The sequence below is a fragment of the Planococcus citri genome, chromosome 1, assembly GCF_950023065.1.
Source record: "Planococcus citri chromosome 1, ihPlaCitr1.1, whole genome shotgun sequence".
In the NCBI taxonomy this organism is placed as follows: Eukaryota; Metazoa; Arthropoda; class Insecta; order Hemiptera; family Pseudococcidae; genus Planococcus; species Planococcus citri.
In genome coordinates, this window is record NC_088677.1 from 61,674,519 (window position 1) to 61,701,606 (window position 27,088).

At 34.8% G+C, this 27,088-nt stretch overlaps 1 protein-coding gene across 4 annotated transcripts in view; it reads left to right on the top strand.

Annotated features, from left to right (window-relative positions):
- The window catches only part of LOC135833205 (neural cell adhesion molecule 1-like), a 623,372-nt gene that overhangs the window by 568,361 nt on the left and 27,923 nt on the right, over positions 1 to 27,088 (top strand). For all 4 annotated transcript variants that reach the window (XM_065346892.1, XM_065346891.1, XM_065346894.1 and 1 more), the window contains one exon: positions 24,249 to 24,370. In XM_065346892.1, coding sequence (XP_065202964.1) covers positions 24,249 to 24,370 — 122 coding nt within the window. The remainder of the gene's footprint in view (positions 1 to 24,248; positions 24,371 to 27,088) is intronic.

Here is a 27,088-nt window from a genome sequence, read left to right on the forward strand (position 1 = left end):
GGCATGGTTGTTTGGGTGGGTTGGAAATGATGACATAGAGTTTCGTGAGTTTCTAGTAGGCACGGAAAAGTTGGCTCTCAGGAGGCGTACTGAAATCAAAAATAAATCATTCCAATTGATCAATATCTTCGGATCACGCTAGAGTCTTTAATTCAGGAAAAAAAAATTGTCAAGTGTTACGTATTGCAACTCATATAGAGTGTATAAAAAGCAAATGCAAAATTTGTAACTTCTTTATTGAGATCCAGATCGCAGTGTCTTGAAAAACTCAGCACAACGATGAAAAAGTACGTAGTAACCGAGCGATTATAAAAATTGCCGAAAATGGTTCGAATAGGTATATATGTATAGGTATATGAACCTACGTTTACAGGGTGGCCAGAAATATCGGGTACCCCTAAGAAAGTTTTTCATTCAAAATATAGGTTGGCAACGTGAAATAGATGCATATGATTGGTGGAATGTTATCTCTCCAGTCCAACAACCAATCATGTGTTATCATTATTATCATTCACTGTGACCAACCGAAGTATTTAGTTGGAAAACTTTTTTAGGGGTACCCGATATTTCTGGCCACCCTGTATATTACATAATATATTTTCGTTGGTTATATCATAAATTGTTACCAGGAGGGAGGGGGGAATATATATAGTTTTAAAATATCTGTGAAGCATAGCCTGTTTATAAATGGGTTAAGTACAGGAAAAAAAATTTGAAACAAAAGTCATCATTTCTGATCTGAATGAAGAAGAAAAAAAGTTTTAAAATCTGGTTGAACCATCTGACATGAGTGACTCTTTTATAATTTTTGATCAATCATTTTGGCCATTTTTCAAAAAAATTGAAGGCTTTTGATCGGAATGCTCTTTTTTAATAATTTTAACATGTTCCGTGAGAGTTTCATTTTTCTGTAGTTTTGAAATTCGTTAAACTTGACTTTGATATTTGTTATAGGGGGGTCTGGACCGACTGTCAATAGGTGAGAATGATGATAATTCCCTCCTAAGGTATTGAGAATTATCCCTTCTTTAATTTTGACCTACTTGACCTACTTGATCGATAGATTGCCTGGCTAACTCAGTAGGACCTATATTTGACAGTTTTGTCCAAATCCTCTACACATTACTGATTCGTAGAATCGGATGAATTAAATAAAAATCCTTTCTACAAGTTGAAAACTTTATTATGTCATATAGATGCTTCGGCAATTTTACATACATTAATGTCTATAAAACAGCTTAGACACTGACATAAGGAGGTATTAAAGCATTTTACAACTTATTCAACAATTATGATTAAATCACATGCTCGAGAGTAATTACGTATGAATTACTCACGAGGTAAAATTAGGTGTTATTTATTATCTAAAATAACTTAATAAATATATTACATCCATAATTACTGGAATACGATGTAATACAGATAGGTACAAAAACCCTCCTCTTGAATACCTATCTGGTCTCCTAATTAATCGATTACATTGATTAATTAACTACAGTACATATACTTACTAGAACTGTACACTTTTGTCCACCTAGTGCTGACATGAATTAATAATAACGATTATTAAATCAAGGGTGGGACATTAACTAAAAAGAGGCTACACGTAATATTTTGCCTAATCCTAACATGTCGCGATACATGTAGAAATTATCAAACTGTTTATTCGTAAGGATCTACGGATCCAGTAAACTTAAACTAATTAATTACTAGAACACGAATTACGAGTACGTGGAACGTGGTCCTCAACGCTGAGTACCATGGGGGTACCATGATACTCTTGAAAATACAGATTTGATAGAGAACCGTCTCTGGCCACGAAACAACTCTAACTGAGGAATTGGCGCGAGCTACTGAGTATATATAATATCTCCAGTGGCCTAATTCCTCCTACTCGAGTGGGCGTTGGTGTCGCAATTGCTATGTACTCGTACATATACGTACCTAAACGTATATAATATTTTTACGATCTTACACAGCTATCTCTGGCTATAAAAGATACTTAAACTTTTCCCTATTTCTCACTATAAGAGTAAAGGTAGTGTACCTTTTGAATTCATCTTACCTATATACCTACCTAAGAGGTGTATTAGTACATACGTTTCCTCTGTCTACCTATAACAAATCTATGAATGAACTTATTTTACTACGTTCACTCATAGTAACGAAGTCACGAACCATATACTCGCACCTACACATACCTATCTGTAAGAGAGGCAATGTACTCTCTTCCTATAGCTAGCTACAAGGACGTGTAAGGATGCGGAGCACACAAGATGCGAGGTTCGCTAGCATTGACCTACATATCTTACGTGCACATTTTTGATACTTTCAGTATAGGAGTTAAAATACCTATAGAGATAAGTATACGCATCCCTTACAGGCGATGGAGGGCAACCACACTGTATCATTATGCCCCTTCGTGGGTTTACTGAGGAGCAAAACCGACGAAGCAAAGCACGGATCATGAAAAAATATAGTGGGCTGACCTCCAAAGCTAACCCTGCACCCCTTGCCCCACTACCCCTGCCCCTCCGTGCTTCGCTGCGATGGATGCAGTTTCCACAGTAATGAATTTCATTACTCTAAGACAATTTCCAAAATATGGGTTACGGAGGAGAGAAAATTTTGGTGTGTTGTACGACAAAAGTGTGTTTGTGTATATTTGGCATTGATCCGTTACCAAAGAGATTCCTCAAGAGAAATCAATACTTCAGTTCCAGACCAAGTACCAAAAATCCACAGGTAACACAAAACATCAACACAAACATATCGAAAAGGGTAAGTGAGACAATGTAGATTGTATCAAAGACATGGGATATAATGTAAGTTATAAAGACCCAGAATAAGAATACTACATGGAGCGATACTAGCCAAAATGCTCTCTTTTAAATTTCAAAGAAAAGAATCAAAAGAAAGACATCTAACGACTACAAATTTGGATTCTCAAAGAAGGGTCGAGAAGTATAGGCTAAGAGAGTAAGAAGGTATGAGGTAAGAGAATAGTTCTTAAGTGAGGTTCATGGGGATGGTGTAATATGAAGGATATGACACATTGAGTGGGACAGAAGACATAAATAATAATTTGGTTTATAGAGAATGTGTCATATCTGAATAGTGTGAAAATGTGTTAAAAAAGAAAGAGAAGAAAGATGGGACACAGGATATATTGTGTACTGTGTATGAAAAAGAATATTAATTTAGAAACTATTACAGGTGTGGTAAAAGATTAAAAAAAAAAATTTTAAAAGGTCAGAAGTGGGGTAACTCCGAAGACACGTGACATGTATGATTTTTCCATGAAAGGTTCATACCACGTCAGGCGCCAGACTACTGACAATTAGTAGTCAATTTGGACATGTAACCTGTCTTGAAAGTTACTTGAAATTTTATTGGGATATTTAAATAGAAAGTAGGTTTCAGACAGGAAGTTGTGGGTTGTGTATGAAATATAGACAGGACCAAGGGTATATCAAAATAAGTCCTGTCTGTGAAAAATAAAATTTATAATTTTGGGGTGTAGGCAGGGTAAAAAAGGACATATGAGTGGGGCACATGACACAGTGACAATAACCTGCCTACATAGATGGGTGGAAAAAAATGTTGAAACATTAGACCTGAGAATGTACCTCGTGCCAACAACATTTCACTCTGTAGAATTGGGAAATGTTGTCGGAAGCGCGGTAATAAAGGACATGAAAAATGAGATATAAGACATAGTTATGATAAGAAGGCAAAATATATGAGGTAGACGAGACAAGTAACTGCGATTAAAAGGCACAAATGGTTCTCAGTCAAATACGTATTTGAAATTTTGCCTATAAATTTCTAGTTGCAGGTATGAAGATCAAGAAAGAGAGAGAAAGAAAGAGAAAAAGAAATTTTGTAGCAGGCTGTGCATATTCAAAGTTTTTACCATACTGCAACTCAATTTAGAATTTCAAAGAATTTTGATCACGTGATCTTAATTTTAGGTGTAGGTATGACAATCAAAAAAGAAAAATGTAAAAAACAAAAAACATATTAAGAAGAATAGAAAAACGGAGAAATAGGGATAGAAAATAGCAACTAAAAGAGAAAAAATCATAATCAAAAAAAATATATATATAACAGGGCATACGACATAGGTGTATGGTTGATTTAAATTTACGTTAATGTTGTAATAGTATTTTATTGTCGTATGGTTTTATTAGATTGTCATCCTATGTTTTTTGAAGGTTAAAAAAAAAACCAAAAAAGAAATCAAAAAAAATCAAAAAGCAAGAAAAAATCAAAAAACGAAACGAAAAGGTTTTCCAAAAAATGTGAAGTAAGCGAGAAGATGTTCATAAGTAACTCCTATATGTACAGTATCAAGTGAGTACTATAAGAGGGAGGTTCTTGTTATAACTAAACATCTTAATTAATAATAGTTAAAATGTGTCATTTATGTTTCAGATCGCTCATAAAAAGAAAAAACGAAAAAAGAGAAAATTTCACTAGATCCAAAATGCTGATTAGTTCGAATTTTCAGCTCTAAGTACGTAATTTTATCTTAATAGGGGATAACAATATTGATGGGATATGTTATTTAAGCTTATTTCTAGAAATAAGTAAATAAACATTGAAAGTTCAAAAAAGAAAATAGTACGATATTGAGGTCACTGAAACATAATTTTTGATCGTAACATATTTCTGGACTTGCTAGATAATAGTTAAATCAAAGCGTAAACATAATAAAAAATGAATAATAAAAAAAAAAAAAATAAAAATAAAATACAAAATAGGCGAAGACAAACATAATGAATGGCCAAGAGTAAAATGAAAAATAGAAGAAATGGTAAATTCAATAAGTATCAATACCATAAAAAAAATAACACTTTAACATAAGTTCATTGATGTGATGGGAAGATGTTGTACAAAATAACGTGTGTATTATGTACAAAAGACATAGAATGTTTATATGCAAATGGTCGATTACATGCACTAACCTTACTGATGTGCATGTTCCGTTTTGTTATCTGCATCAGGGTTGGTATTAGCATCTGGATGGTTTGCCATATACTCGTCATACGCTTTTTCCATCATATGATTTACTGCCATCAGACGACAAAGTAATGAGGGCGACTCAGCATTCTCATTTTGATTGTCATCTGGGTTTGGTAAGGAAACATCCATATCATTTCTGGCATCATCTCCCGTGTGGTTTGGGGATGATATTACCATTATACGACGTCGTTTAATCTGCATATTATCGTGCAGCGACGTCACTGAGGATGACCGATTGGGATTGACAGATGATTTCTCAGTTCGTTGTTGACCAGTATTTGATGTTTCACCGACTGCGTCATCATATTGTACGAGATTTCTCGACCTCGGCGGCACAAAACACTGAGCGATTTTGTGCAGGATATCAGAGTATTTTTCTCGTGCATAATATGTTCCAAAGTTATCGAAATTTGCACATAATTGGTGTAGATTGTGGAATATGTTATCAAGATACATGACAACGCCTTCGAGAATTCCACTCCAATCATGGTTAATAATTTGATTAACTATCGGATACGCATCTCGTTGTAGCACTAGTGGAACCAGAGGTAGGAAAATAATCTGTCGGACTCCCAGATTCTTCAATATGTGAATTAACGTCATCATATTGTTATAGAATTCGTCTTGGGTAACTCCTCTGTGGATATCGAAATTTCCAATGGACAGCATTACTCGGGATGGAAATTTGGTATACGTTCGCAAATGGCATATCAGGGTGCTGATGGTTAAATCTCGACGATACAGTGTCGGATGTAGCATATTCTGATATGGTTTTCCATCAGCTAATGCTTCTGCCATGGCCGTAGCGTGGCCGTCACCCAGTAGCAAGATATCGTGTGCAAAGAATACGATATACTGGTGGTCGTCGTCGATATCTAATGGTGGGTTTACACCGCAGTCGACAACAGTGTTTCAGAAACAAATTCATGTTTACAACCAAGTTTCAGTTTTTCATTTACACCAAATGTTTCGAAACCTGTGTTTACAACGTGTTGTAAACAATGTTTCAGGTCGCCGAAATTTCCGGCGACTTGAAACAATGTTTAGAAACATTTGTGGTTAAGGGTATTGGTATGAAAGATGAACAGTAATTTAAGTGTGTTTTCCTTATATTTTTTATTGTGAGGTGTATTATTTTTCATTAAAAAGCTGAAAAATCATGTCAGGAATGCTTCTATTGCTACTTTTCTACTAAATACAGCAGCAATATCATTTTTTTGCAATGGTTACTGATAAGCATATAACGAACAAACAAAACACAATTTTTGATATATAAGTACCAGAAAGAGGTGAGTGAACAGACTGCATTGCATAGGATTTAAATCAGAAAGTAAAAATATTCAATATGAAGAGAATTAATTAATCAGAAAATCGTGAAGAGAAATGCTGATAAAAATGTTGCTGTTTTAAAATTTGGTGTAAATCAATCATGTTTCAAACATTGTTTCCTAAACATTTTGTTTTCCAACTTTGTTTTCGAAACATTGTTGTCGACTGCGATGTAAACCCACCATAAGCCACCAGCCATAAAGTTGAACGGAAAGCTGTAGAGTGGGCAGAATGGTTGCAGAGCGTCGATATCAAGAGCATATTGGTTTGCTGCTGTTGCACTCTGCATGCCCCTCTCCTGCGTTGTTGGATTCGTTGGTTGAGATGATGACTCGAGTGCTCTGAGATTCACAGTTGTATTTGCCCCTTGGCGATCGGTACGATTTCTATCAGTCATGGATGATTGTTTCGTAGCTGTGATCAAGGGCGACCTTTGCGAGCTCGAAGTTGACGGAATTGCAGCTCGTTGTCGGTCGAAGTGCAGTGAATGATGCATTGGCATTCGTAAAATCGGCGACTGGACAGCTGTTGATGTTGGTTCAGTTGTCGTCGTTGATAAGGAAGTCAATGATCGATCATAACTGTATGACGGTAACGTCGCAGCTGGTCGTGTAGCCGTTATGCGCTGTAGCAAGCTTTCATTGCGTAACTGCGTAATTTCGAGTGCTGCATGCGTTAACGTAACTCGTAATCTAGACACTTCTTCTCGTAATTGGCTACAATGGTCACAAGTCGATTCACGATCTTCTGTAACAGTAAGAGGTTTTAGAGGTTGAATTGGTTATTTATCGACGTTTTTTCGTCGTAAAATAGCGATGACATATATCAGTTATTAGTATAGAGAATAAATATATGAGGAGAATTCTGAAATACAAGTGGCAACACTGAATGGAGTCAGGAATAGGAAAACTGCAATTTCCGTACTTATTAGCAAAACTGCTGCGTTGGTAAACCTATTCTGTTTGTTTACCACACAGTTTGAATGCTGACAAGAGATGTCAATCTGTTTTCTGAAAGAAAATATCTCAAATTTTCGTAAAATCTCGAAGTCATATTGAACAAGTAAAATAAAAAATTTTTAGCATAATAGCATATCGTAATATTATCATTAGTGTATTTGTCACCAAGTTGTTATTCCGTGCTAATATGCTGTCATGTTTACTGTTTCAGGATCAGAGCTTTCTCAGAGTTTTACGTCATTCGAGGACTTTCATTTTCCAGTGTGTCGATCCAGATATTTCCAGCTTATATTCGTCCAAAACTCATCAGATATGCAATTCACTGCGTTATATACATCATGAACGTTTGAACATAGTGCTTTGTGTTCTCTTTTTATAGGTATCGATTGCTGGGAACAGTTAATTACAAAATTAAAACTAATAACACTTGGCTACATTCATTTTTACATATGTGCTTGTTTCTTACACATTAGTAACGCACTACCTTCTGTAGTACGTTTCCATGTAATACACAAGTAATAATGTAAGGCAAACACAAAAAATAAAATAAAAAGAAAGATAAAAGGGAAGAAAAATGAAATACTTATGCCGCTAGTGGGCTAGGTATATGCTAAATTTTACGTCAAGTCATCACAGTATGTCCAAGACATCGTGTTCTCGTTTATCTGCGATTTCCATCAGGTTAATATCGCGTCTTTTTTGATGGAAGTTTGAAGAAGCGATTTTGATGGGATTCAATCATGTCCTTGGTCATCCACTTCAGTGTCTGTATATGCGTAACATAGGCTATATTGTTTCTCCGGAAATCGGTGCTTACAATTGCTATAATAACAAACTTTGAAAATATACATGATTATATAGTATATTTTACGTATTTCTTATTACGTGAAGCTAAACAGAGTTATTTGTAACGTGTTTAGCTTTTCGTATTTCCTCTCATCAGGATGAAAGGAAAGTATCAATTTCTAAACGAATGCTTATGTAAATAAACAATGATAAAATATATTACCCTATTATTACCCCTATATGCAAACTTTGTGTAGATGGAAAGGACATTGAGGATTAGAGGGATGTAATATCGTAGTGAACTTAAATCGTAATATTCCTATTATATTCCAGTTACACAATGTCGATTTGATTACCTGGAGGCATATCCGGTTGATCACTATCCATATTGTGACTCAGAAATGTCACAAAATATCTTAAGTATCCTTCAATGGTCTTACAATATTCTCGTATACTGCGGTACCCTCTATATCGCACTCATTCAAAACGCTTTAAAATACAAAAATCACAATGGATTGGAAAAACATTTATAATAAACTTCTGAAATTTCATGAATGATGAAATCTCAGCGTGTTTATATTTTTCCAAACACTGCTTGGCTTTCCAGTCTCAAACCGGTTATCCACTGTTAATTGGTTGATGACGTAATTACGTCACAAACAACTACCAGTTTTTATTTTTAATTCATTCATATTCCAACCCATCAATAATCAATATTTTTCCGCTGTGAAAGCTGAAAAATTTGACCATAAAATAGGATTTAGAAACGAATTTGAACCAAAAATATTATCAAGTAACCAATTATCAAAGCATAGAAAGCTAATTTGTATTCAAAGTCGAATAAACGTTACTCAAACAACCGAATGACTGCCTAATTATTGACTTTTCCATACCTGAGTACTGTTACATGTCGGTTGACTACAATGAAGTTAGTTGATGCGAATTAATCTTTTGTTAAATGCATCCACCAAGTACTTCATTGTCTTCAAGATCTAGTGTAACAATATAGTCTTCGTGAGAAAAAGATTTCAACCTATCTCACGAAGTTTTTTCAAGTATTGAAGACAATAATGGTGTTTTCTGATTTGTCTAAGCGAACAGAAAGTAGTCAAAGTGATAACTGAGAACTATGAGGACCAAAATTAAGGACATTAGGATAAATGGAGTGAAATCTATGGACCTTCATGCCCCAATCGAAATTATATAACCAAAATATTTGAGAAAAATGTCAGACTTTGCATCGAGCATATAGGTGTTGAATAAATTGCCTAAGTCGAATTTCGCAGGCGCAAAATACTTCATTTTTGTGGCATTTTTCCAACATATGATCGATGGTTAAAGTTGATGACGTTTTTTCAGGTAGTTGTGAGCGAATTTGAGTATATTAATGAGTTGAGTGTGATATATGAGCTTCAGTTACGTATTTACGTTATCAAAAGGAATTTAGAAAAAATAATCCAAAAGTAAGAATTTTGAAAAAATTGGGATTTATAATTTGAAACGAATAATCGCGATTGTTACGTTACTTTATATTGTGGATTTTTAGATTTTCAAATTATTATAATTGGTTTTAAGAACCATTAATGTAGAAGTATTTAGAGTTTTTATGATTTTACGTTAAAGTCAAAGTAAAAAATCGAAACTATTATTTTTCAACGGTTTAACAAAACATTAAAATATGCGATTTTTAATTCAAGGCTCATTTTATCAATTCAATCATTAAGTACGAATGTTGACTGTATATCTTAGGATATTGATTGTTGATAAATTTTGAATTCAAATCCATTGGTTAATTTGTTGAATTATTTTCAATCACGTCACTTGCCCCAGTTTTTCTTCATAGTCCAGGTTGAGGTTCAAAAATTCATTTCTAAACTTTTGGTCTTCCTTCACGCTTCCTTTCTTGTACTTCAATTTTTCCTTGTAGGGTCCAGTAGTGTCTTGGTAAATGCATTCGTCTCTTCACAGGACGTCTTCATCTGATAAGGCACTTTCTGGAATTTGAAGTGAAGAATATCGATGTAGAGGAATCTGGGCTTGAATTATTCAGGTTCAGTTGATATGTGATTGAATGGTGAATCATCCGAAATAAAAATGCTCCTAGGAATATTTTTCCAATGCATCGTCGATAGTGGGTATCTTTTCTCGATTTTCTTGCAAATTTTGATTTGCAAGTCACTTTGAGTTGTGAACATCCAAGGTCAGTGTGAGATGATCCATGGTCATTCTGCCCAAAATGAATAAATCTACGTCCATTTCGATGATGTAAAATGGAAGTTTTATAATCTTCTTTCCCAAGATCATTTTGACTTCGGCTAATTCCGTTGCAGGATATGTGGCTGTGTTATTGGTGAGTATTAAGGTGAATCTGGATTCAAGTTTCATTGATCGTATCCAACCTGGCGATTTTTCCATCAACATAATAATCGATTTTCTTGAGATTATGTTTGGAGGGGCTGCGGGGTTGAGTTGTAATGATACTTTTTCAATGCCTATCATCACGTTAATCTCAATACAATAATCAGGGATTTCATCCTTTCTGAGCAAATCTTCTTTAATGAAAGTTAGTTCCTCTTCAGTTTTTCCGAAATTTTCAGGAGTATAATCTTCATGAAAAATGAATTCAATTTGTGAGAATTCATTGTTTTTCGTATTTATCTCCTTTTTAGTCATATCTGAATCCGACTCATTTTCAAGTTGAAGTTCACCCAATTTTTGAAGAAAATCTGAATTCAATTTATCGTCCATATTGGCGTTGTTAAAATCCAAAATTTTGAAAGTCGAAATTTCGTGATTCAATATTTCAATATTTTTCGATTTATTATTCACGATATCAGCAATTAATTTTTCTTTGATTTCATTTATCCACAACTGATGAAATGGATCATTGTGAATTAATTCGAAAGATGGAAGAGGATTTAAAGATTTGCGAACACGAAGATTATACGTTGAAGAATATTCACGAAAATTCAGTATTATTGGCCTCCTTGGGCTTTTGAAAAAAAAAAATTTTGAAATTGCGAATCCGTGTCGCAAATCAAATTCTTAAATAAAAATTTAAAATAAACGAGTTTTCAAACTTACCCATATAAGATGAAAAGATTTTTAAGGTTTGAGTACTCGTTATTAAGTAGGTACCTAGTTGAAGGCAGTCTTTGGCTTCTTGTAGTATAAAAGATGCTCATGAGAATGGTTTCCTAACTCGCCACGATGGAGTAAAAAGGCGCGAAAAAAGGTGGGGATTTTTGTTCACCTTTTTGTAGTTACGACTTACTAACTGCATCGTGGGTTTATTACCCTACCATCGTAGAGAATATTTTTTCTTCACTACGATGCTGGAAGATGTACCTATATTTTACGACCTATTTAAAAAAAAATACACTGCTCTTGGTGCAGTTTAATGACCATAGCTACGTATTCTTTTTAAAGGTGGTAAGGAGGGGCGGTCGGATGGTCATAAAAATTATTCGGTAGCTGTACTGTTTCTAAAAGACTATTGCCTTGGCAGAACTTCCTTTCGAGCAACGATTCTTCGAATACATACGTATAATACCTATCTTGTAGGTTGCATACGTACCTACCTGAAAAATAGAGGCGTTGGTCGGTAATGACCTTCAAGGACGTTCATTGCCGCGGCAATAGAGACGTTTTTGTCTTCGTTCCAAATCTACAAGCTTGGTTTATAGGTCCGAGTTTGAATTCGTGATAGGCAAACACCTTTAATGCACTCGTTGGCAGTGAATATAGATAGCATTTTTAATGAAAATTAAAAGATTCCCATGACTCTAAAATATTTTTTACAAAGGCAAAAAATACAAAATCAGTATCTATGCAAAATAGTTGCCTCAATTGTGCATTCATTTCCTTTTCACTGTTAGAACACAGTGTCATTTTGAGGTGTAGGTACATGCTATACTGCCTCAAATACACACTGATCTAATCAATGTTTCTTAGAAAATGATGCGACATGTTTTGAGGTAAAATCATGCATAAATTGTGAAATTGCAATAGTTCCCCCTTGAGTATATTTTTGTCATAAAAACCAATGGGAAAATGACCTAAAACGCAGGTAGAAATTGACAGTACTGTGTGAGGTCGATCTTGAGCAGTGAATTGGCATGGCTAATTTAGGCTAATCAAAGATAGCATGATGGTAAAATACTCACAAAGGAGGCCAACCAATCCAGGCTCAGAGAGTTTTAGGATAGTTTTTTGTTTTTGGAAACTTTCTCAAGTAGGCGGACAAGCCACCATAAATGAGGGTCTTCTGGATAAGTAGTCAAAAAATGGTCTCAAGTAGGCGGTCAGGCCACCATAAATGAGGATTTTTTGACTAAGAAAGGTAGTCGAAAACAATCTCAAGTAGGCGGTCAAGCCACCATAAATGAGGGTTTTCAACAAGGAACATACAGTTGAAAATGATCTCAATTAGGCGGTCAAGTGTTCCGGACCTCCATGAGTATAGTATCCAACATGCACTCAATGAAAGTATAGAATCCCTAATTCGAAGGACTCCAAAGGATCTTATGGGTGTGATGATGATAATATATCCACAAAGGAAGCCAACCAATCCAGGCTCAGGGAGTGTGCCCCGGACTTCCGTGGTTATAAAATTCATCATACCAGCCAAAAAGATCAAGCTTTGTATAGTCATAGAACTATATTTTCATATAATTCTTAAACTCACTGCAACAAGATGAACCAAACACAGGTGAAAATCAATACCATTGTTAGAATAGGTCAACCTAATTTTTGAAATTTTGATCAAAAAATTCTTTTACTTGTTGCACAAATCACAGGAAATTAATCGCTATGTTTTCGTTTCACAAGTAAAAGATAGCGATACCTATAAGTTCCTTCAACCATACCAAAGAATCGGATGGTTGGAGGGTACTTTACCTTCCCAATTCACTTGAATGAGTACACCAAGAGGTAGGCCTATGTACCTACTTCCACTTATAAATTTTTATGCGAGTAGAAAAAGTACATAAATAATTTTTAGAGAGAAAATCGCAAAATTGAGCTTTTCTACAATTGACCTAGACAGTAACTTACTTAAATAACGAGTTGATTTTCATCAAATTGCCTACAAATTGTCATCCTGTATTTTTCAAAATTGTTTTCAATGCATATGTTGGGGGTCATATTACACTGAAATAATCAATTTTTCTTGCATTTTGAGTATTTTAGGTCGAAAAATGCAATAATACAGACGACACATTTTTTACAACAATTTGATGAAAAATCAGTAATAATTGCGTTTTGAATTTTTTGGTCTTCTTCACGTCACGGAAGAGATCAAAAAACTCGTTTTTGGTCATTATTGATCATTTTTCAACTCGTATGGCATAAAATGATCAAAAATGACAAGCATAAAATTAATTTTTTATAACTATTGTGATTAATGCATAAATCGTTTGTATCAGTCATAAAATGCAAAAATACCTCGAATTACACACAATAAAATTCAGAAATAATATTTTCAGCCAAAATTGATCAAAAATATTTTTTGTTTGGCAAAAAATAGACAGAATTTTGGTCTGAACCATGCTCGTAATCGGAGCTTTTTCCAGTTCAGATGGGGCGAAAAATTAGATTTTTTGTGGATCCGAAACTCAATTTGCTTGACGATTTTTCATAAATGAAAAGGGGTCAAACGAATGAGCTCCACGTTCAGGGCGCCAAAATAATGTTATAGGGGGGTCTGGACCGACTGTCAATAGGTGAGAATGATGATAATTCCCTCCTAAGGTATTGAGAATTATCCCTTCTTTAATTTTGACCTACTTGACCTACTTGATCGATAGATTGCCTGGCTAACTCAGTAGGACCTATATTTGACAGTTTTGTCCAAATCCTCTACACATTACTGATTCGTAGAATCGGATGAATTAAATAAAAATCCTTTCTACAAGTTGAAAACTTTATTATGTCATATAGATGCTTCGGCAATTTTACATACATTAATGTCTATAAAACAGCTTAGACACTGACATAAGGAGGTATTAAAGCATTTTACAACTTATTCAACAATTATGATTAAATCACATGCTCGAGAGTAATTAAGTATGAATTACTCACGAGGTAAAATTAGGTGTTATTTATTATCTAAAATAACTTAATAAATATATTACATCCATAATTACTGGAATACGATGTAATACAGATAGGTACAAAAACCCTCCTCTTGAATACCTATCTGGTCTCCTAATTAATCGATTACATTGATTAATTAACTACAGTACATATACTTACTAGAACTGTACACTTTTGTCCACCTAGTGCTGACATGAATTAATAATAACGATTATTAAATCAAGGGTGGGACATTAACTAAAAAGAGGCTACACGTAATATTTTGCCTAATCCTAACATGTCGCGATACATGTAGAAATTATCAAACTGTTTATTCGTAAGGATCTACGGATCCAGTAAACTTAAACTAATTAATTACTAGAACACGAATTACGAGTACGTGGAACGTGGTCCTCAACGCTGAGTACCATGGGGGTACCATGATACTCTTGAAAATACAGATTTGATAGAGAACCGTCTCTGGCCACGAAACAACTCTAACTGAGGAATTGGCGCGAGCTACTGAGTATATATAATATCTCCAGTGGCCTAATTCCTCCTACTCGAGTGGGCGTTGGTGTCGCAATTGCTATGTACTCGTACATATACGTACCTAAACGTATATAATATTTTTACGATCTTACACAGCTATCTCTGGCTATAAAAGATACTTAAACTTTTCCCTATTTCTCACTATAAGAGTAAAGGTAGTGTACCTTTTGAATTCATCTTACCTATATACCTACCTAAGAGGTGTATTAGTACATACGTTTCCTCTGTCTACCTATAACAAATCTATGAATGAACTTATTTTACTACGTTCACTCATAGTAACGAAGTCACGAACCATATACTCGCACCTACACATACCTATCTGTAAGAGAGTCAATGTACTCTCTTCCTATAGCTAGCTACAAGGACGTGTAAGGATGCGGAGCACACAAGATGCGAGGTTCGCTAGCATTGACCTACATATCTTACGTGCACATTTTCGATACTTTCAGTATAGGAGTTAAAATACCTATAGAGATAAGTATACGCATCCCTTACAGGCGATGGAGGGCAACCACACTGTATCATATTTTCGGCATACCCTAATAGTCATGTATGTTTACATGCGTTTTCAATCTTTTGTTGATTTGATGATCTTTGCTAATAGTTTTCAAGCAAGCAATGTATTTCTTTTTTGGAAACGAACGAAGGTATTGTAATGCTATTTAAAGGTGTTTAGTGCTCGTACCTACATGCGAGAGGAATTACCCTTGGCCCTGGTCTTGATTATACTTACTTCAATACTTCCGTGTTGAAATTTTTAGATTTCTTCATTCCTATAATTTCTGCAGAGCAATATTTATGCTGATCTGAAATAATTAATATTTTTGCTTGCCTACTTTACAATCGTCTTAGGTTTTCCATGTTAACACAGTTCTTCAGCAACTTTAATTTATTTCGACTTTGTTCCAATTACTTACATGAATGTTTGAAATAAGAATAGAAAATGCAGTTTTTTTCTCGCCATCGCTCGCCAGGTTTCAAACATTTTTGATATTTTGTATGGAAGAAGATTCCTATTCTCAAAATGAACGAGAACTTTCTTGTAAATGTATTTTGAATTGATTCCCTACAACAGCAATACAATACTAACTTACGTAATGGATCAAAACTGAGGGTTCTGATCAGAATGAAATGAGGCAGGCGATGTCTTTCTTCTGTCTTCTCTTGCAGTAAACGTTCTCGCATACCCTGAATCTTGCTGTACCTGAAGCCACCATAAATTTTTTGGAAATTCGAGTTTCCCAAAAAATATTATTACTAGTCGAGCTGGTTGCAAAATTATATTCTCCTGTAAAATGTTTGATGGTAGATTGACGAATATCGGTGGCTTGGATTGATGGTGCATTGACGAATATTGGTGGCTTGGTTGATGGTAGTAGATTCACAAATAGATTGCCAGTATATTATATTGAAGCGGCTTCGTTTCTTATTTTACACTTCTTGCTTATAGGAGGTGTTGTATTCGCTAAATAACTTTTTTTTCGCCAAAGCAATTAATAATAGGTACAATGTTTGAAAAAAATTTCAAAATTATGTAAATAAATAAGTAAATTAAATGCGTACAGACCGCACATCTTACCAAGAATATATTCACAGTAAGTAACTTCCAAGAACACCAACCTCCAATGAAAAGTTTACAAATTTCAATTTGAAATCTCAACGAATGAAACGATTAATGAACAGATAATAAGTAAATTCACCACCATAGGAAATCAAAAATTGGCTACAAAAAAAGTGTAAATGTTGCCTACAATTGTAATCAAGGTTAACGAATGATTGAAACAGAATGTCATGGTGATACATTTTTTTAGTTATTTCACAATGTCGCATAACAACATTTCAGTGACATTGCTGAATAATGTACTTTTGATGTATGGAATTTCAATATCATGGAAATATCACAGCAATATTTCTTTGTGTTACCACATTGTCACATGGTGACGTCACATGAATGTTGAATATTTCAGATTGCTTAACGGGTCCTGCAAACGCTCCTACTTGTTTCTTACTAATGTATTAATCTACCAAACATTTCATGCCTCAGAAATCTCTTGAAGTTGTCTTCCCATCTAACCCTTTGTGTTCACATTCTTCTCGGTCTGTGCTCCAAGTACCAGAAAGTAACTTCATAGGTCCACCTCTCACCTCTGATTCACCCAACGTGTGGTATTATCGTTATTTACATCAAGCTCAGCCGAAATTATGACAATGACTTGAGTGTACACAGTTTTATTTTATTAGGATGGGTCGTTTTTCAACTTTTTTTCAAATGATGGAACTTAGCAAATAATCATCGCCAAATGACCTCCATAAAGCGTTGAAAAAATTCAAATTTTTTGGTCAATATTTAACCCCCTGCCTCGAGCTCAAAGTTGTAAAAATTGAAGAATTGTATGTATCGAAAAATTTTTTTAGGTCAGGTGGTCTGTTAATGCTCATTATCACGTACTAATATTAAAATTCTAATTTTTCCATCTTAATGAAGATGATTAGGTACAAAATGATCGCAAATATTTTGGTAACTCTTGCATTTGGCAAAAAATAACTTTGAACTTTTCTAATGACCTAAAAACGATCATAAATTCTAGTATACTAAAAACATCAAAGAATCACCCAAACTGAAGAAAAAATTTTGAAAAAATGAAACCATTAAAAATTGTTCAATTTTGAAAACTTCAAGTTCGAGCCGGTAAATCAAACTTTGAACAGATAATTTGACATTTTTTCCGCGTCTTATTGAGGTTTTTTAGACATGATTTTTTTCAAGGCTCTATCAAAGTTTGAAAAAAGTTTTCAAACGACTCACCCTGATAGATACAATAGCGTTGAACCCTCCATTTGGAATGATCAAACTTACCAAACATTTCTCATTAGGTCTTGATATTTTTTCCAATGATCACTCGAGGGTGTGGACCACATTTTAGATTTTTACTTCAACACGAGTGAGTGGTGTTTTCGTTGAAACATCACCTGGTGTATTCAATTGACTGTTTGATACACACAAAAATAATCGCAAATTTATCACCAGTGAGGTTTCAATTTTCTCCGCAAGTGTCAAATTGCTTCGGAAGGGTCAAACTTGAATCACAGGACCTATAAACTTTGGTTCATGCTTATGGAATTTCCTCTTGATAAGGAAGAACTACAAGAGGGAGGAAACGATCGGAGATGTTAACAACAAACTCACCGGCCAACTCTCCCTGTAAGACCCTGAAAGAAACTATCAGATACGCTAGAAACCTGCTGATATAGATGGAAGTATACGCTACCTCCTGTAAAGGAGCGCGACTACGACGACGACGAATTTTATTTTAGATGATTACCATGAAATTCCAATGATTTACCGTTGTTCAAAATTTTCGCATTTCACTCCATATTTTTTTTTGGAAATCTGTCTGTTAATACTGGGCAGGTCCGTTTTGTTAAGCATTTGTTGGAGTCATAATTCCAAATTTACGATTCCTGTTCGCTGTCTAGTGTCTGTCTATTGTAAGACTGTTTTGTGTAGCTGCTACCGCCCTATGAGCAGTGAACACATGAGCTAGGTATAAGAACGAAACAATACGAATATACCTATCGCGAGTGAAAAGGGAAAGAACCACGAACGCGAATCGAGGTGAAAAAATATTATTTCTTTGGACGTCGGAGCCTATAACGGCCGGAGATAGTTTCGCCATCGCTTTCGCCTTCGTCATATCATTAACGCATCGTTTCATTTTACACTTGCTACAAAACGCTGGTTAAAACTCGAAAACGGCCTAGGCAATTAATTATTGCACGCGATGAAACTGCTATTCGTAAACCAGCAGCGTATAGACTTTTTTTGAAAATATGGTTTTACGTACAACGAACGCGAACGTAAACTCCATTCATAGGTATAGGTAAGCTATACGTAGCTAGACACAAAGAGAGACGAAGGAAGGAAGGAGTTCGAGGGTGAGGTGAAAATAAACGCGTAGGCAACGTCCACATCTACCACACACGCTATTCATTAATCTCCTTATATTCACCTGTTTTTCACGGCGCGGCGGCGACGCTTCCAAGTTCAAAGCTCACCATGGTAGGAATTTTTTAGCCCATGTTCCCTTATCAAGTTTTTATTAGTATGTCTTGAAAGCGAACGCGGGCTACAATTGCTTCGCAAAACTAGCGTAAGCTGAGGTCTAACCCAGCAACCGAAACAAACTCGATAAATTTAACCATAGTTGAGAGAGAAAAGCAACGTGTAGTGTTGTGGAATAGAATACTTGCTTACATGTATACTACGCCAAGTATTCCCTTTACTCGGGCTTTACGAGTAAAATTCTTCAACTTTGGGAGCAGGGTGTTGGTATACGTACTCGTAAGATAGTTTGGCTGATGTCGCAATCTTATCCTTATACCGAGTACCTATAGCAAAGTTTACCAGCTATTTACATATAGGCTGTTTTGAACTTTCAACTTTTCTTCTTGCAATTCTACGCGATTAAATATTACTTAAAGCTTTTCATTATGTCATTAACATATACGAGCGTACTTCGTATATAAAAGTATACGAATATTCGTCGGTTGCAGGTGGAAAAACACGACCATTTTACGCTGTATATGACGGCGTGTCCTTGTCCTGACACGTACCCCTTCAAAAAAAAAAAAAACTAAATACCACATCGAAGACTCCGCTTGAACGTTTTTTTTTTTATTACATATTATTAAATTAAAACATCAGGTGACGTAATTTAATAAAAAGGTTCTCCTTTTACCTTACACTATCTACATGTTTCGGTTTTCTAAAGGCGTTTTTCAACGTGTACAATGAAATATAATAATTTCGTAGCGTGCTTTTTTTTTTTTTATTCGACGAAATAAAAATAAACATCAACTTTACACACACACGTTGGTATTTGGTGTAGTAAGTGGTTAACTTATATAAATTAATTAAAACATTTTTTTTCTCTCTATAGTGCCTTTCGAAGCGATGATAAATTGCGTTAAAATGATTTATAAACGATGAGACTGCACGATAGATTTAACAAAAGAACTCTTCTCCTGTACCGCTGTTAGGGCTGTTTACGCACCGTAGAAAGTATAAAGGTTGCAGTGGTTCTTTTTTTCCTCTCCATCTCTATCTTTCTCATTCAATTTATATTGAACGAGTCGATTCGACTGGTGTTCTTCGAATTTCCATTTGTCGTCCCGAGTCGAAATTCACTTGTATGGCATCGTGTTCAGATTCAACAAGATGACGTAACGTGGTATTCAACCGTTTGACAATTATTGCTGCTTTTAGCAAACTCGACGATTAATTTATTGCCAATAAGCGAGATACCGGAAAATGGAAAAATTATCGAGAAAAAGGACCGAAAGACGTCTTGTGTAGACGATGTTGATGTTGGCGGTTGATTGGATGTTTATATGGGTTGTATCTTCGCGATACGAGTACACTACGATGGAGTGGTGTTTTTTGTGGTTTGAATAATGTGCCTTTTTGTTGTGGAGCTGGTGGTTCCTTGAAAGAATTTATTTTTGAAAAAATGAGCTATTTTTTCATAACACAAATTTGCTTTCAAGGGAACCTTTGCAACTCGTCAGCTCCGATCGTGCTAGAATATGGCTCACTGAAAAAGCATGTCTCTTATGTCTCTAAGATCTCAGAACCATTTTCAGCCGCCTAAATTGATTTCTCGATTTTTGGCGAATTTTTGAAAATGACTGAAATAGCCTATTTTACTAACAGGGTTCTCATATATGTACGAGTAAATGGTAAACCACGAGTTGAAAATCTGAAATTTTTCAGCTATAGCCGGAATCGCATGAGAAAGCGCAGAATTTCCAGTGAGCAAAATTTCAGCCAGATCGGAGGCGACGAGTTGACAAGGTTTCACTGTGGGTATCAACTGATCAAATACATATCAATACAGGGTGCTCATTTGAATTGGGCTCGGAAGAAAAAGACAAGGAATAGATTAGGACAGGAATAAGATCAATAAAAAAATTCAAACTACTTACTTAGTTTTTATCTTATTTTCAACTTGGTCGAGTATATTATAACAAACAGAAGATGAATTTTGAAAATTAAACGTTAAAAATTTTGAAAATAATGAATAAAGTTTGGTTTTTTCCAAAATGATGAAATGATGATGTTTTTAATCATACCTAAGCAAAGACTGGAATGTACTCATGTATTGCAGTGAAGTGAATAAAATGAATTGAAAAAATAAGAGGCATTCAATAAATAATTTTTCAATACTTAGTGAAATTTTTTCCCCACTTGATTTAGATATTTGGACTTGACTGATGAAATTCATGTTTTTGAAATATGTTCTTCTCAAATATTTTACATTATTGGTACCAAAACATCGAAAGATATGATTTGTGAAACGAGGGGAATATTTTGGTTTTTGGTAACTATCGCCATTTTTAAAAACTCTAAAAAATTTCATAAGTTTTTGGCTATTTGTTCAATGTTTTGAAATTAGAAGTAAGTACCTTCGTAAGGAACGAAAAATCGACATCGACCGGTGTATTTAAAAATATTCCTTCAGTTTCACAAAATACTAACATTCCATGTTTTGGCCTAATTATTGTGTTAATTCGAGAAGATAATATTTTTTAAAACACAAATTTAACCAAAAATAAACGAAAAATGTCAACGGTCCAAGCTGACGCAGAATCTGAAATACACACTATAAGTATACAGATTGGATAAGGATGTAGCAAAAAAAAAAAAATTGTCAGGCTGTGGAAGGCCTGAAAAAAATATACTGACGAAGAAACTTCTCGAGGTGTCTGCATCCGATTAGAACTGGACGGCGATTTTTGAAAAAAAACGTAGTCTGGAATTCTCATAACCCAAATTTTAGCCGCTCAAATTGATTTTTTGGATTTTTGACCAGTTTAAAAAAATTTAGAAGAGAGTATTTTCGGTAATTCATGTTTTTAAAAAATATGTACATGAATTATATTTTTTCAGTAAAAATTGTGAAACTTGGTCGTGAAAGCAATATCAACTCCGTCAAACCGAATTTTACCACTTCTGATCATTCAGGAGCCTCTAGCATGATTTTTAATTCCTCTAGAAATTTTCAATTTCTCAACAAGGTGTGAAAATAGATTTGGGTTTCTAAAAATAAAAGAGTTTTGGCATTTTTCGACCAGTTTAACGAGTTTAACTTCTTTTCAGCTAATTTACTTACATGCTGTCACTTTGAGTATTATTTTTTTTTCTTATCGCTGATCAAAAAACACACTCGAGGTCCGCCTGGAAATCGGCTCAAATGTGGATAAACTTGTTAATCAAGTCGGAAATAAGCCACAACTTCATTTTGAGCTGCCCAAATAAATTTTCACACTTTCCAGAATAGGTTCAAAAATTCTTTACAAATCGAAAATCACGTTGGAGGCTCCAAAATGGCTGGAAATTGTGAAATTCGGATGGGGTGGAGCTGGTTGTGGGCAAGATTCAGCTATTCGTGTAAACCAAAAGTTTCGCCGTTTAAATTAATTTTTACATCTTCTGGAAAAAATTAAAAGTTCTGTAGAAATTGAAAATCGTACTGGAGGCTTTAGAATGGCTCCAATCGACGAATTTCTTTTCGTGGGGGGGGGGCTGACATAGCATTACGACTAAATTTCATTCATCATTTTTACCAATTTGTTACATTTTTTTTTTAGAAATTGGAAAAAACAATAATTGCTGAAAATTGTCAATTTCAAGTTTTCAAAAATTTACCAAAAATGGGAAAATTATTCGGGTAGCTGAAGTTTTAGGTAGGAGGTTTCACGCCATGTTTTTTTCAAAAATCGATGAAACGTTTAGGTTGGAAGTGGACTCCTGAAAGTGTTCCCTTGTTAGCATACATATCTAATTAAAAATGGCGATTCGCTCTGAGCGGGGATTTTGAAATTAACCATTGCATGAAAAATTGAAAATTTATGCTTGTGGTCTAAGAACCGTCATGATGAAGTTTTTGGATCAGTAGGTATCTTTCCTCTAGATTCTGAAAATGGGGCGAAATAACAAAATTCGGAATTACTGATCATATTTCAAGTTTTCAATTTTGAAATAAATCATCACCACCATCGATGAAAAACATCAAAAAATTTTAATTTTGCTGAAATTGGTCATGTATGATGTAAGTATGTACTTATTTCGAATTAATATTTCTCTGATCATGAATTTTAGACCGGTAGGTTAGCTGAGAAGCGTTTAAGAAGTTCCCAAAACTGTGTGATTCGATGAAATTAAGTACATAAAAAAAGTACTATTCAGATTAGTTTGAATTTCGGTCGATCGTAAATTTGTGAGTTTTTCAAATATTACGAGCAAAAAAAATTGATCGAAATTAGTTGGGAGTGGTGCTTGAGTGAATTATGCAATTGAAATTTTATAAAAATCATGCACCTTTCTACCAAGGGATGAAAAATTAATTTCCGAATGAATGCTAAATGCGTGAATGCAAAAACTCTCTTACAATCTGGCAATTTTTCGAATGAATGCAAAATGCGTGAGAATGCAAAAACTGTCTTACAATCTGGCTTGTTGTCATTTATGATGATGTGTTCTGTCAATTCCTTTTTTTTCTAAGAAAGCGTGTTGTTACAAACTACATACTTCTTGTTGAATTATTAAATTTGATTCATACAGTGAAAAAATTCAACTCGAATAAACTTCATTTTGCGAAAAATTTCCGCGCTAGAACGAGGTCTCGAAACGCCAAATTGCTAGCAAATGGAAAATTCCGAAATCCACCCATACAAAAAGAAGCATTTTTAATTAGTCAATGCCCTCGTACAATCGATCGAGTATAAGTTAATTTAATCGGCCCACATTACAAAGGCAAATAGAAAGGATTCGAGCTAAAAAAAAACTTACTCTCGATACTTGAGAAAAAAAAATACACGCAATAAACTTTTCCTGCGTTCAAAGTATTCAAACATTGAGATATTTTGAGATAATGTTAGTATTTTATTTTTTTTATGAAAAGCAACAGAAGAAAGAGAAAAACGTTTAATAAGTATATTTGAAATAGTATAGCCCACTAAAGCGAGGAAAAATGAAGAAAAAAAACTCATTATAGCATTTGGTCGAAGTGTTTTTCGTGTTTTTTAATTCGTTCCCCTTTCGTCCGGGGGCAATTGGCTGTTATAATTTTTCTGTCCAGGGTGCGTTTCCTTCTCGTGTTTTTCGAATAAAGTCGAATAATAATTTCAGTTAACGAATTTTTCCATTCTATTTTTAGTCTTTTTTTTTGTTTCGTACGTAAGATAACAAAATTCTATTATTTTTATATAGCATAATTTAAAGTTTGCTAAATAGTTATATTTTTTTCTTCGTTTTAATTCGGGCCGGTGAAAAATGTTTTTACGGCTGTTTAAATTGCCTAATAAAGTAGCCGTGTAAAAATTGAACTGTACCCGAAAGGAGGTACGCGAGGAGTGAGATTTTTATTAGTTTTTTATGATAAGCGTTTCTCCTTTTCCTTTTCTTTTTCGAGGTCGTTTAATAAGGTGTTCTTTTTTTATGCTTTTGTGTTACAGTTCCTCCGAGTATTCGAACGACGCCTTCTAATGGCCAGTTGACCGCTAGAAAGGGCGGATCTATTACGTTGGAGTGTAAAGCTTCCGGGAACCCGGTGCCGAGTATTTTGTGGTCTAGAAAGGTGAGTATGGCGATGACTCGATGATTAGTCAGAAATTACTCGAGTTATTGGTTTATTTTCTCTGTGCTCTTCTCTACGTTTAGATGTTCAATGCGATTTCATTTTTCCAACAATTTTCACTTTGGAAATTAATACTTACCTACTCCTAATTAGAAGACGCCATGAATTTGGCTTCGTTAATTTGTACATAAAAAAATTCCCTAACTTTCCGCTACAAGTTGAATATTATCTTTAGTTCATTATATGAAAGAAAATTAGAAATTCGTCTTCCCTTTTCTTCACCTTTTGTGGTAACAAAGCTTACGTAACAAAATCTGTAAATTTAGGTTAACTGAGCGAATTTGTCTACCAAAAAGTTCCAGCTCGTTCATAATTATTCATAAATTCCTCGGTAAAAAAAATTTCCTCGCTGACGTCATAAATTTTATGCACGTTATTGAAGTTTTATTTTATTTTTGAAAATTTACCTCCGTTATTTGAAAATTTTCCCTAGGTGGTTTAACTTTCAACCTTCGATCTCCTTGACATTCTACGAAGCGAAAATTTGCCAAAAAATTACCCCAAGTATGTCTTTCTCTTCTGTGATTTAATTATAGCCGAACCAAGTCAGCCGAGAAAATGGTTGTAAAATTTTCTCGAACGAATTCCCCGAGGGAAAAAATTTACTTAAAACAAAGCCCAGGCTGAAAAATTTATTAGATAAATATTTGCGTCTGGCGTACTTCTAGAGGTATCTGAACGGTGTATTCAATTTTTTAAATGGTGGCGCTCTCTCTTTCTCTCGTTTGGCACGTTCGAGCATAAAAAAATTATTGCTTGCGTTAGAGAAATTAAAGTATGCAGAGTAAAATGTCACCGAAGACGACGAGCAAATGGTTATTTCTCAAGCTTTTCCGCTGCATTATACAGCCAAAAGTAAACAGAGAGAAATTATAATACGTTCGTCGAATTGGAAGTGAAATTGAAGAAAGCGTAGACGAGCTGGGAAAAAAAGACTGTGTGCTGGATGAGGGCGACAGAGAGAGGCAGGCAGTGCAAATACCAGGCAGGGAGCGAATTCGCATTAAATGAAATTAAAAAGCCGTCGTGTTGAAAGCGTTTAATTAAATTTAATTTGTTTTAATTTACCTCCTATTCTACCTCCCTACCTACCTTCCTCCTTCAAGCTGTGCTCGAATTTATCAAGCAGGTAGAAATCGGTTGGTACATGCGAACGAGCAGATATTTTCATAAGCCTTTGGAGTATCCTTTGGTAACTAACTACAGGTTTTGCGACTCGTTATCGGTAGAAATTACTACAGGGTGTTCCAGCAAACACCTGCAAATCTCTTAGTTTGACCGAGTAGGTATACGAAGAATACAAAGATAGATGAAAAATGATGATCATAAAAAAAAGGAAAAGATGTTCAGGTATTGATTTCGGTTGCCCAAGACGAGTAAAAAGACTGTGCAATTGCATATTGTAGAAGTTGAAGGCAAGATGAGAAAGTGAAATTTTACTCAATTTTTTTTGCAAAATTTGTATTTGAATGAGAAAAACCAAGGATTTAATGGTGTTTTTTGAAGGAGATGGGACGGGGTGGGGGAAACATTGAATTTTTTTTTGTTTTACAAGCCCTTTTGTTTTAACTCAAGGTTGCCACTTTGGGGTTTTCCAATGGGGCAACGCCCATTTTTCTACCTTGATTATTTGAGAAATAGAGAAGTCGTAGGAAATCAATCTTAGAAAAATTCCGAAGTTTTTTCACCAAAATTAATAATTATCCAATATTTTGTAAAAAGTATAAGGTTAAAAAGTACTTTTTTTCGTTAGTGGTTACACTTTTTTAGAAAGTGGTAACACTGTTATCAGTGATCTGTGTGCCAAATAGGGATCAATTTGAAATTTTACTATTTATTGGTTTAAAATGGCTGAACATAGATAAAAGAGTTAACGCAAATATTCAATATTCATTCCTAAAAGAAGTCGTTTATTGAAAAAGTACAAACAAAAATTAAAACGAATTACTTACTAATATGTACATTGCGAATTTAACGAATTAACGAAAACGTATCTCTCATCTCCAGTGGAAGGAGCCAAGGTTTAGGGTTCTCAAATGTGTGAGTGTTTGATAACGTCGTATTGATTTGATTAGTCACTTAGTGTACAGAGGGACGACTCACTGTTTATTAACAAACATACCAGGGTTGAAGCATTTTGATCGCAGTATCATAGTTACCTTCTATGATCTGAATATTGCCAACAGCTAAAGCTGCATCAGTGCATCTCCTTTCAAACATCAGAGTAAGTATTCTAACTGTTGGAGATCAGGAATTGATGCATCCATGAATACTGTTGTAAACCATTGATAAAAGCTACTCCAATCTACTGTTGGAGCCCCACTAAATTCTGGTAGTACCAGCTTATTAGGAAGGTGAATATTTAGCTTCGGAGGTGGGCATCTTTGGTATGTAGTTGCTATCACACTGGCTGAAGACTCTCTAGTCTCCTGGTCATCGAGTAAAGTTTCTGTCTGAGCTACGGCGTTCAGGAGCAAATTTTCGAGCTGAATGCCTGTCTCACCAATAAGCAACACCTTACCAACGTGGTGACACGCCAGCATGCCTCGTGGGCAATCACATCTTGTTATTACAATATTGTCAGGTGTCATTGAACCAAATCTGTAAAAACAAGCAAACCCATGAAGCTTCTCATGCAACTCTCGGACACGTGGTTGC